General features: G+C 35.3%; 1 protein-coding gene across 4 annotated transcripts in view; it reads right to left on the minus strand.

Moving 5' to 3' along the window:
• Nucleotides 1-2788: 2788 nt before the first annotated feature.
• The window catches only part of LOC115216609 (alpha-N-acetylglucosaminidase), a 77393-nt gene continuing 66319 nt past the window's right edge, over nt 2789-13862 (minus strand). For all 4 annotated transcript variants that reach the window (XM_029786084.2, XM_029786087.2, XM_029786085.2 and 1 more), the window contains 7 exons: nt 13588-13670; nt 10499-10603; nt 8247-8430; nt 7391-7434; nt 5650-5707; nt 4591-4690; nt 2789-2883 (listed from right to left, as the gene is read on the minus strand). In XM_029786084.2, the coding sequence (XP_029641944.1) occupies nt 2798-2883; nt 4591-4690; nt 5650-5707; nt 7391-7434; nt 8247-8430; nt 10499-10603; nt 13588-13670 (660 nt within the window). In that variant the 3' untranslated portion in view covers nt 2789-2797. The remainder of the gene's footprint in view (nt 2884-4590; nt 4691-5649; nt 5708-7390; nt 7435-8246; nt 8431-10498; nt 10604-13587; nt 13671-13862) is intronic.

Here is a 13862-nt window from a genome sequence, read left to right on the forward strand (position 1 = left end):
CAATATTCAGTTAGAGAGCTCGCACTTTCTATGGTCATTCAAAACCGTCCAAGGGTGGTCGTGCACATCTTTACATTTCCCCAGTCACCCTGCAAAGCCATTAAAAAAGCAAGAAGTGACTTTTTTGTGAATTTTCTATCCGAAACCCAATCAAAATGCCCGAAATTTGATATGCCAATTGAATGCCAGCTAGCTGCATGTGATTGGTCGGAGATTTGGACAGTACTCGCGTGTATGTGTGCACGCACGCAGCTGTATATAATAAAAGTTGACAACTTTTTATCTTATATTTATTTAGTAAACAAATAATACAATATTACATAAGTATTTTATAACGTTTCTTTATTTTCTATAAATTTGCCGCGTGCCGGCAGCTAATAGGTCGCGGTTAAGAAGTATGCCACTGCAAGGCATCTTGGTCAAATGTTAATGTTATAGCCTCGAATCTACCCATATCTTGTGAGTGAAACTGGATGAATGGAAACTGTACAGAATCCCAACCGATGACTTATATTTCAAAAGCATTGATAATTATGCTAAGGAAACGCGTTTCTATGGAATATTCAACTTATTTAATGAACATGTAATTCAGTTCATTGAACAACTGAATCCCACTGTCGTGGCTAGAGTGTGTGCTGCTCAGGGCGGCCCTTCATTTTGCCATCCCCGGACCCCAACAAAAGATACATATTGCCTACAGTAGACCCAAAAGTGGTGTTCCCCCCATAAAAGTGCCGCTCGGAACGGACCGCCCTTTCCACTTTCATCAAGCTACCAATGTAGAACTATCTGTCCATCATCATACACACACACACACATATATATATAGAAAGAGAGAGAGAAAGAAAGAGGAGAGACAGAGAGAGAAATACACGTTTATGTACTTACACACAATATACACACATACACACACGCTAACTTTCGGTAAGTTATGTGAAGGGCAAGAAATTACTTGTTAATGTGATTCCTTGCTACCTCCGTAGCATGTTACTGTCATGACATGGAGAGGGTTATAGCCGACTAAACTGACACCAATATATTACTGATAGTTAATTTATTGCCGCAAGTCAAGGTTCCGTTTCCATCATTTTTACATGGATTTTTGACTGATTTAAAGAAGACTGGGCTGTTATTTTCAGTAGGCCAAGCAACTATGTAAAAACTCTCACATTTCTAAATATGTGTATGAATCTTAGTAATAAGTGAGGCAGAAAATGAATGTTAGGTAGGTTTATATAATAATTTTGTCCCCTGTACTAACGTAACTTTGTAGTGAAATATCTTAACGAAAACTTTCTCATACATAAATGTGATGGATGATAAATTTCAATGAATTATTTTTATTCGTGATAAAGAACGCTTTTATGATGTTGCTATGTACGGTGAAAAATTTCACAACTTTTGTATATCAACATAATTTAAGTAGACATCATCATCATCATCATCATCGTTTAACGTCCACTTTCCATGCTAGCATGGGTTGGACGGTTCAACTGGGGTCTGGGAAGCCAGAAGGCTGCACAAGGCCCAGTCTGATCTGGCAGTGTTTCTACAGCTGGATGCCTTCCTAACGCCAACCACTCCATGAGTGTAGTGGGTGCTTTTTACATGCCACCGGCACAGGTGCCAGACGAGGCTGCCAACGGCCATGATCGGATGGTGCTTTTTACGTGCCACTGGCACGAAAGCCAGTCCGGGCAGTGCTAGCAACGGCCACGTTTGGATGGTTCTCCAACGTGCCACCAGCACTATAATGTATTTATATATATGTTTTACTGACTGAAGGTTCCTGTGGAATTATCTACCAAGTCAAAAATAAGTAGTTTTAAGGGGTAACTGCATCCAAAAAACCAAAATAATTTTGCAGCAGAATTAACTGTTTTACTAACTGAAGGCTTTAGAAAATCTGTCACTATTTTTCTACCTTATACTTTCTTCTTCCATTCTGGAGTACGTCATTTGCTGGAGTACTAAATGTGACTCTGCCAAGAGCACAATATCATTTGCATAGTCCAGATTTGTTAGGGGTCTGCCTACAGTTCACTATATTCCAGCATTGCCAAGACATATGGTATCCCAGAAGAGTATATCCCCAAATTTAAAAGTTTGTGCTAACACAAGTTGCTGTATGAGAACTAGAAGCAGGAACACAGAATTCTTCAACATCATCACCTCAGAGGTTGTTTCCTGTCACCTCTATTATTTCTTCTGATCATCAACATTCTCATACTGTGATGTGTGTGTGTGTGTGTGTGTGTGTGTGTGTGTGTGTGTGTTTATGCAGAGGCATGGCTGTGTGTTTAAGGTGCCTGCTTCTCAACCATCTAGTTTTGGGTTCAGTCCTACTGCATGGCAATTTGAGCATGTGCCTTTTCTCATGTAATTCCATCTGACCCATGCAAACATGCAGAAGTGGACATGCTAATACAAATTTACATTGAACAAAAATTGCACCAGCCTCACCGTTTTGGAAGATTACTGCCTCTCCTTCACAGATTAAATAAGAATGTTTTAAACCCATTACCAAAAGAAATTCTTTTATGTTTGGAAGCGATAAAAAAGTAATATAATTTATATAGATTTATGGTTTGACTTTTATTTCCAAATATATGAAATATTTTATTCCAAAATGTATCAAATATATATATATGAATAAATTTAAAGCTTTAAAATTTTAAATCCAATTTTCTTTCAAAACAATTTTCACCAAACAAACAAAAATATTTATATTTGATCATAATTCAACAAAATTGTTACCACAAAAGTTGGGAAGCAATCAATCAGGTTGAAGTGAAATTCAATAATAGGACTTTTTTTTTAAAAGTTGTATTGTTATTGGTCGGTACTTGGTATAAAGATTCCTCACTAGTTTCAAGCTGTCACCTGCCACAGAAAATTAATACATTAATATACATTACACATTTAATTTTTGTTCATTTAATGTCAATTCGTCCATGTCAGTACAGGTTGGATGGGGACATATTCAAGCCAGGCACAATTTTATGGCAAAACACCTTTCTTGTCACAAACTGTGAACTATTATTCAAATAAAGCATGTTCTTTGTTGCATATGACCGCTCCAATTTCACTTCTTTATTTACCATCAATTGATTAGTTATTTAACCAACTAACTAATGAATTGTTTGATTAATCATTCAGTCAATTAATTAATCAATTGTGTATTCCAAAGGCATTTTCTCACCTGTTCAGTGACTTGCCCTCTCTAATCCAAGTCAGCTTAATGTCTGTCTGTCTTTAAGTTTTAGGTTCAATATTTATCATCCAGTCAAAACGACAAGACCAACAGTTAAATGATACAAAGAAAAAAACATTTTACTACCCACACACATAGAAGTAGACACACACACACACACATACACACATTCTCTCTAATGCACAAACTCACAGAACCAACTACACAACACAAGCATCTACACACACTGATATACACACATACACACACACACACACACACATAGACACCAGAACATACATACAGACATATGCATGAACACACATGCACACATATTCAAACACACACACACACACACAGATACACTCTCTCTCTCATGTACATTCTCACTCACATCCATACAACTACATAAATATTGAATCTAAAACTAAAAGGCAACTGATCTGAAGCTGACCTAGAGTACAGAGAGGATTTCATTGAAGAGATTGTGACAATGAAAGGACTTTGGCAAATACAACTGATTGCTTGATTAACCAAATGACTAATCAAACAGTTGGTTAGTTAGTTGGTTAAATAACTAACCAACTGATGAGTAACATAGAAGTGAAACTGAGCCAATACATGTGTTTATTACTGGCATAATGACTTTCCCAAGAGACAACAATATCTGATTCAACACATGAGTTCACATCAAGAATCTTGCAATCCAAATACAAAAACAAGATATTTTATTTTATATTTCACATGGTTATGATGTTAATTCACACTTACACACACACTTATACTTTTCTATTGATATATTTTCTGCACTGCTAAGTTACAAGGATGTAAAGACACCAACACCTAAAAGTTCCGCAAGGCTCCAGCAGGGGGTGGTGATCCCTGCTGTACTCTTTCATCACTCTTTCTTCTGTTGGCCTGCTCGCTTAGCCAGCAGGGTGGCGTCATTCGAAGGCTAAAACAATGCAAACGCATTGTGACCAGCGATGTGTAACTACATCTGATGGACTGGTCGGTCACGTGATATATATATATATATATAATATATATATATAAAATGTATGTATGTGTGTAAACATACATACATATATACATAAATATGTAAGCATACATATATATATATTATGTATATATACATACATATATATACATATATATTTATACTTTATATACACACATATATGCACACATGGACACACACACAAAGTTTCAAGCTCAGAAAACACAATAAAAAAATACACAACTGATATTTAGCTAGCAAATTTTGAGGTGAAAAAGGTGGGTGTCAGTACCATCAACCCCAGTACTTGATCAGAAGTAAAGTAAAGTTGACCTCTGACACTCTAATGATTCTCCCACTCCAGCTTCTATTAAATAATAACCAATAAATTACTCACCTTGTGGTTCTGTGGGGTAAGTTGAATGGTCAAATGTAAAGGGTTTCTCAACTGTTTCCAGTACTTGTTGATCATATTTTGCTTGACTAAATGAAGTAGTCTATAGAAAATGGATTTAAAATAATGTCATATGTCTGAAACCCATGGAATAGGAGTGAGAGAGGGGGATACAACAAGACAGAGAGAGATGCAGCAAGAGAAAGAGTGCTGCAGACAGAGAGAGAGATAGACAGAAACAGGCAGACAGGGAGAAGACAGACAGTCAGAGATCCAAAGAAGAGAGAGAGAGAGGGAGAGCAAGAGAGAGAGAGAAAAACGAGAAAGAAATAAAAAAGAAAGAAAGACATGTGTATATTTGTGTTTGTGGTTGCATATATGTGGAGGAACAATATAAAGAAAGCAGTGATAATAATATTAATAATTCTGACTTTATACAGCTGTACTTTGCATATAATAGACCAAGAGAGTTCATATTCAATCTCTTTATCAACACGCATACATAGAAAATTAGCTAAAGATGTAAAACTAGCTTTACTCTCATCCCTTAAACAGCAAGTGTGGTTATAATATCTACATTTAAACGTATTTGAGGTAGTCCTAATATATACTGAGACATTTTCAAGTGCCTGTACAGAACATTTATATGCAATATTCTTACTAAAGCAATATCTATCAAGCAGACACAAGGATTTATTCCTACAACTGCAGAGTTCATTTACTCAATTGAATGGCTTAGGGTTACTGTTTATGTCATGCTAAGATGTGTGTTATTATCCTGATTATTAGATCTTAGTAGATTAATGCTATTATTTAGATTGTTAATTCTAGGAGTTATATGATTAGAGGATAGACATCTATTTACTACACTAAATTTGTCTTGCAACAGATGAGAGACATGATGATTTGTTGCAAGAATGGGCACTAAATTACAAACTAAATAAAAAGAAATGCGATATTTTATATTTTTGTCTTTTTCAAAAAATTAGATGAAACATTTGTTAAAATGTATTTTAAAAGATCTGGAACTGTGCAATTTAAATAAGATGGTAGTTAACTTACGTTAGTGAGGTCAGCCTTTAACATATCCACAAACAACTTCCATCGAGGGTAATAGTAACTGTTCAAAAGAAAGATACAAAAATAATTTTTTGCATGTGTGTGTGTGGCAGTGGGTGTACTAGAGGGAATTTGGCTGCTGGTGGTTGAGCAACAAATTAGAGGTTTTTTGTTGATTTTATATGGCTCACACATATTCAATGATGCTGCTACTACATACACAAATATTTTATGCTGCATCTAAAAGAAGATTGTCCAATTGGTTGCCTGTAATTGACTCCCTGGCAACCAACAGCTCGTAGACACACAGTTTTCTTTTTGTCATTTCTATCACTGCTACTACAACAGCTTCTGCTCTTATTCACTAGCCAGCCACATAACCCCTTCACATCTGATCTACACATTTATCTTTCCCTCATCAGCCTCACTATCAGTCATACACACATACACAGAGTAATAATTTTGATCAGCACTTCCTCCCCATAACTGTAACCTTCTGGAAAAACCTTCCTGGGCAAGTTTTCCTGCAAACATTAACCTACAAATGTTCAAACTACATATCACTACTGTAAATCTCATTCATCTAAGAAAGCCCTCAAAAGATTTAGGCACTCTCTCACTCTCCCTTGAGTAGAATTATTTGCCAAAATAATTCTACTTCACTACTGAGTAATTAAATAATTTACAATTAATATTAGAAAAAGCTATTAGAAGAAATGCTTGGATCTAGATATTTTTAAACACCTGCCAGTTTGAAATAAGAGCAATGGATCTATCCAAAGTAGTAAAATGTAAACTGAGGGATTCTAAACTTGCCATTGAGTCACACCTTGTCAAACTTAATACTGTTTTTCACACAAGAACAGTTAAGTGTTATAGATGCTTGTAACAAGATTCATACTAAATTTTCAATGTCTAACAGCTGACTTGGTCCACAAGATTATCTCTCAACTTTCCAACAGCAACTTTAGCCATCATTCTGATTTCAATACCTCTACAACTCAAGGATGTGTTTGTAAAATCAAAAAACAAAAATGACCTACAGAAACACTTTTTTTCACACAACTGATATCAATTATTAGCTAGCAATTTACTGTATCCTTCAAAAATTCCATGTTACCTGAAATTTACCAACACTATTCTTGATATGCTTATGCACCTTTTCCTCTTTAAGGTTTTTTTTACTGTTCCCTTTTTGATCTTCTTGTGTTTTATCCTGTGTAGTATGCAAAGCCACCTTAGCAGCCTCTGGGCAAATCATTGCACTGAGTTCAATAGTATATATTTATTGACAGCAATCCAGAACATAAATAGATCAGAATTTGGTCCCTAGATTCATGAGGCCTCCAGGCAGCTATCCAGTGTGCTCATGCCTTAAGACGGCACTGGTACTATGCATGCACTTCTACCATACATTGCAGTTATTCTTTACTTACCTTATTGCAGCTTTCTGTCCCCTCTTTACTCTTCTCTGATGAGTTATAGTCACCTCAGCTGGTATACAATAAGCTCATTATCATATTATTATTATTATTAAAACTTGTTTAGAAGGATGGTATAAAGAGTAAGAGTCAGTGGGATTGGAGGAAAGAGAAAAATTGTAAACCTTTAACACAAGCCCTCTATTATATCGGTCACTTCATTGCTGTAGTAAAAATCTAAACTAATATAAATGAAGAAAAGGTAAAACAGTCTCCCTTTGACCATGAAATATGCAATAATTTTTTGTATGTTTGGTACTTACTCTTTCAATAAACCTGACCACTGTTTACTGGCATAATCAACAATCTGAAAAACAATAGCAACATATAGATTTATATGTGGGTGGATAGATGAATGGACTGGTAAGCATGCATACACACACGCACACATTGATATGTAACTATAAGGTCCAAGGATCTAAGTGTAGGAAGTTTGTAAGCTTCAAGCAGTCCGTGGTAGGTATAAAAAGCAACGTTAAGGAACAATAATAGTTTATTGGTATCAAAGTTTGTAGGCTTTTCTCATACTGAAATTCATTAAGCTGAAAAAAGTCTTTTACAGCTGATGGTTAGTAACTTGATGTATGTGTGTATATGTTTGCGTGTCTGTGATTGTCCCCCCAACATCGCTTAACAACCGATGCTGGTGTGTTTATGTCCCCGTAACTTAGCGGTTCGGCAAAAGAGACCAATAGAATAAGTACTAGGCTTACAAAGAATAAGTCCTGGGGTCGATTTGCTCAACTAAAGGTGGTGCTCAAGCATGGCCACAGTCAAATGATAGAAACAAGCAAAAAAGTAAAAGAGTATATATGTATATATATGTGTGTATATATATATATATATATATATATATATATATGTATGTATGTATGTAATATATATATATATATATCAGACAATGCTTCATGAAAACTATACATATATATGTGTGTGTGTGTGTGTATGTATGTATGTGTGGTGTGTGTGTGTGTATATATATATGTGTGTATATATATATGTATATATATATATATATATATATATATATATATATATATATATATATATATACGTTAAACAATGATGATGATGATGATGATATATATACATATATATATATATATATATATGCCTTACCTCTCCATCTGGTCCCCATAGTGTTACTTGGTTTCGTGCATTATATTCATAAAGTTTCTTCTCTCGGTCTGTATAGCCAAGAGATTTGGCATCTTCAAGCCATTTCCCAAGCAAAAAGTGTGAGTCTGACAATAACAGTGTGTCTAAGTCTAGAATCAGCGATAACAAACTTTGACTCGTGCCACTAAAAAATAGAAAAAGAATGTTTTTCCCAGAATTATTTACTAATAGTTATAGAATGTTAATTACATCCCAAGATTTTCTCAGTGCAATTATTCGAGGATCAAGTTTCTCTTTCATATTCCTAGGATCAAATAAAATGAGTGCCAATTAAGTCCCATGCATTGATCTAAGTGTCTTTACTCTCCTTCAAAATCACTTTTGTAGCCTTGTGCAAATGTTAGAAACTAATATTTAGTTCTGTCTGATATTCTGATTTCAAATCCACAGTAAGGTTTGTCTTTCATTGAGCCAAGATCAATAGAATATGCACCAGTATGGTTCTGTGGCACAAGGTTAGAAAGAAGACCGTGTAGAGATTGTTGAGCAACAGCAAGTGATGGGTAGAAAGGAAGTTTCTAGAAAACTCAGAGATCACTGATGACCAGGAAACTGGGTTGCTGTCTACCTAAGCTTCCCAAAGTTATGGATTTCATCTGAAGGTACTGAGATTAACTAAATCCACCACAGTTCTTCCTTTAGAATTATTGAGCTGGTGTCAGAATTAGAAAACTGAGTAATATGAAAACTGAGGGCTCCATCACATAGCAGCAAGTTCTTGGGATGGCAATATTTAGCTTCCTTTCAGTCTCTCATTGTAGCTATTCTGTTTTATATAGACTACAATATTTCTTCAGAAGAGAACAAATGTTTCACATTTGTATTTCCTTTAACTATAAATTTGTGTAAATCGACTCAACTATCTATTTTCTCTGCCTACTATTTCTGAGAGGGTCATGGTGGTAGAGTTCTAAGGCACCTCCTCCATAGGGTCCTATCAAAAGCAACTGCAATTACACTTTCTGGCTGTGTCCCCGAACATGACCAACTAAGACTATGGATATTATCCACCCATTTCACCCTTGATCTGCTCCTAGGTCTGCTCAGCTAGAGGAATCTGTCTTGCAGTTTTTTACTTGCAAAATTCTACTCACATGACCATAATACTAGAGCTGTAACCTTTCAATGCAGAGAAGTAGCAGTTTAACCTGGAAAAATTTCCTGATTTCAAAGATATGCAACCTGTCAAGAAACATCCCAGAGATCCTTCAGAGGAACCCCACTTTGGTTACTTATATTCACAATCATACTCTTTTCATCATTACCCAACATTCACAATCTCTCTTTTCCATAATTTTTATGAACTGGATAGACATACACAGTCATTTTGGAAGTGATATCATAATCAGTGGATGCAGGATCTGTTGACTGATATTTACAGATGACATGGTGTTAACTTGACTCATCAGGTGATCTCCATCATGCACAACGGGTTCACTACTGAGTGCTGCAAGGTGGGGATGGAATTAGTATTGCAAAAACTGAGACATTGGTCTTAATAAATTCTTCCCAGTGTATTTTGTATGATAGTGGAACTTTACTGAGGCAAGTGGAGAAGTTTAAGAATCTCAGTGCTATATTCATGAATGATGGGAAGCAGGAGGCTGAACTGGATGCTAGAATTGCAAGTTCTGGCATAGTAATGTACTAGCATTTAATCCTCAGAAGAGATACAAAAGCTAAACTTGTAATCTTCAATAAAGTTTTCGTGCCTATCCTCACCTATGATCTTGAATGTTGGATAATGACCAAAAGCGTACAAATAAATTATGTAAAAATTAATACATTTAATTAGTAAAATAAATATTGGCACTCTGTCGGTAACAACAATGAGGGTTCCAGCTGATCCAATCAACAGAACAGCCAGCTCATGAAATTAACATGCAAGTAGCAGAGCACTCCACAGACCCCTAACGTAGTTCTCAGGGAGATTTAGCATGACAAAGAATGTGACAAGGCTGACCCTTTGAAATACAGGTCCAACTCATTTTTTCCAGATGAGTGAACTGGAGCAACATAAAATAAAGCATCTTATTCAAGAACACAACATGCTGCTGGTAATCAAACTCATAACCTTACAATCATGAGATATACCTAACCAATAAGCCACACGCCTTCAAAATAAGTATCAAATAATTAATATACTAGATGAAGAAATGCCAAAAACAACACTTAGTGTAAGAAAAACTTACGTAAATGCATTCAGATCCCTTGTGATGTAGTTTTCAACCATTTTCTTATAGAGGAAATAGTGAAGAATCTGAAGACTGTTTCGAGTCACATCAACCAAGTCATACCTGGAAAAGACACAAGCCATATTTAATTACAAATCAGTGACCTGGATACACTTGAATATTCAGATGTGGCACATGAGTGCAACATATTTACTTTGAGCCAAGGGAAGCTCCTACTGGTTAGAAACAACAACAAAGTATCCCCCAGATCATATACTAACATTTAAAAAGAGAAAGAACACATTGCAAAACAAATAATTTAGTCCCAAATACATAAAACACAGTATAGTCACAGATGAAATGTCTTTGATCATAGGCCTTTTAAATCAGACCTGGGGTTAAACAGCAACACATTGATCAAGTCATGTATGAAAAGACAGATGCTACATGGTAATCAAACACAAGGACCAGAAGCTATAGCCAAGTACACCACATGGACAAGGTGATAAGTGAAGAAGGTGAAAGTGACTGGCTACAGTGATCCAGAGTGAATTACACTAGAGTAGTTTCAAAATGCTCTCTCTGAACCCACACAAGGACTTGAACTCAGCCTTGAAAGCTAACAAATCAATCTTCAATATTTTAGAGCTACCACTGCAACCATTGCTGCTGTTGTTTAGTGGTGGTTTATAGCACATTACAGTATTTATTTAGACTTATGTGGATTTAGCTGCTGAAAGTTCACTGAGCTCCGGTAGAAGATCAAGGAAAAACAAGGACGTTAGGTGGAAGAAAGTCATTGTGTGAAAAGATAAAGGAAGACTTAGGCTATATGGATAGTAGAAGATGCCTAAGGTTGAAGTAGACTATCTTATATGAGGGGAGGAGTTGATGGAAGTCTGTGAGATGGGAAAAGATCAAGAAAAGTTTGGATAGTTAAAATAGAAAATATCATTGGTAGAGAGTTGTTGCAGCTGCAAGATGTTGTGGCAATAAAAATTAGCTCCAGAAATACATCAGCACTGACCAAGCAACCATATGGGATGCAGATACTCAGATGAAAAATGATGTATGACTCATACATCCATCTTTACTATCTATAGCATGTCTCTGTCTAACTAACAATCTCATAATATTATTCAGGTATTGTTTTACTAATAGATATCATTCCTGTCACAAACAGTTACCTGTTCCTTCAAGTAAAGGATTTCTTATTCCACATGTCTTTGAAAGTGCAAGATAAGTGACTGATTTGTTGTCAGGAAAATGACAGCAACCTTCACCTTCTGTAGCCCATCCACCACCACCACCCCACCTTTGTCACCCCACTCACTATAGCCACCCTTATATACCTCTGACCTCCATCTGTGACACATCTACCTCCCCACCCACACTCTTACACCCCACACATCATTTCCCTACATTCAGATTTATCAACAGATTTATGATACTGCTGCTCTACACTCTTTCTGTGCTTGACAACTTCTACCTCCTTAGCCACTTCTATCTCTTTCACCTTAACTCCTCCTCCATATTAATATTTGTCATCAATCACACCTCCACCCTTGTTCCTCACTCACTACCTTCACCTTCACCCCATCTCTAACCATCTATTAATTTTCTCCTGCATTCTTACGAAATCACCCACACTCCTTTCCCTCACCCCTGATCTATATTCTGTCTTATATTCAGCTTCTTGTACCTGGCATAAAACTTTCCCTCAAATACATTCTCAGGTAGTCAAGGAGGCTTTGTAATTCTTTTCTTTGTCTTTCCCATTCAAGTGCTGATCTTGTAAAAGAGCACCCAGTACACACAGTAAAGTGGTTGGCATTAGGAAGGGCATACAACTTCAGAAACCATACCAAAGTAGACATTGGAACTTGACACAGTCCTGCAGATTGTCAGATCCTGTCAAAGCAACCAACCCATGCCAGCATGGAAATGGAAACTAAATGATGATGGCAATGATGAATGAAGCATTCACATACACACATACATGTACTTATACACACACACATGTATATATATATATATATAATATATCTATAAGAATATATATATATATATATATATACACATATATATATATATACCACAAATATACACATATATATATACACACATATATATAACACACATTATATATCACATATATATATATGCACATTACACACATATATATGCACATATACACACATATATATATACACATATATATATATACACATATATATATGCACATATATACACATAATATACATATATATATATACATCTAATATATAGTATATATATGATATATATATACACACACCCCACATTATATATATATATACACACCACATATATATATAGATATATATACACACCACATATATAGATATATCCTATATATTATATATAATACACACACACACATATAATATATATATATATATATATATATATTAATATATATATAATATATATATATATATATATATATATATTATATATATATATATATATATATAGATAAACATACACATATACAGTAGGTTTCAAGTTTCTATCTACAAATTTAGAGAAGTAAGGCATTGATTGACCCAGGGCTCCAGTAGAAGATACTTTTCCAGGTGCAGCATGGGACTGAAACCAAAATCACATGATTCGAAAGCAAATATTTGAATCACATGACTGTACCTGTGCCTCTAACCTTTTAATATTCCATATACTAAATATGCTTTTACATAATTATATAATACAGATTAATATTTACTTCTTGATTGTGCAGTTTTTGGTTTAGCCTCTGGTCAAGTTAATCAAGCACACATAATCAAAGGCATTCTAACCTCATAGAAAGAAAGTAGGGTGTGACTTGTGGGAGATTAGGGTGTTGTTCCAAAATGGATGACAGTATGTGCTCCTATCATTTAAGCATACTGTATCTGGGACTCCGTTATCTAATGTATCTTGTTGGTTTTTAAACTGATAGAATTTAATTTCAGCGGGATTCAGCTTCATTTCCCACTTCATGATCGACCATAGAGAGAGAAAACATCATTGATTGTTAGTGTATCATGGAGATAAGTAATGATTAAAGAAAAAACTAATGTTGAACAAACCGGAAGAGGGATGAATTCATGGACATGGAACTACCAACAAAATGGTCCCAGGCAGAGTACAATACTTCAGGATCATACCATAGCTGCAATGGAGAAAATGTAGAATTCAAACAAAAAAAAAAAGACATATCTATATATATAAAACTCTAGTTGTGTGAGTGTCTGTCCCCTTCGATTTAGATTCCTAACTCCTCCCACATTTTGCGGTGCAGTTTAACCAAATTCGGGTAGCTTATAGTCGTGATTCATATCGAGCCCATCTGACTATTAGCGCG

The sequence above is a fragment of the Octopus sinensis genome, linkage group LG10, assembly GCF_006345805.1.
Source record: "Octopus sinensis linkage group LG10, ASM634580v1, whole genome shotgun sequence".
NCBI lineage: Eukaryota > Metazoa > Mollusca > Cephalopoda > Octopoda > Octopodidae > Octopus > Octopus sinensis.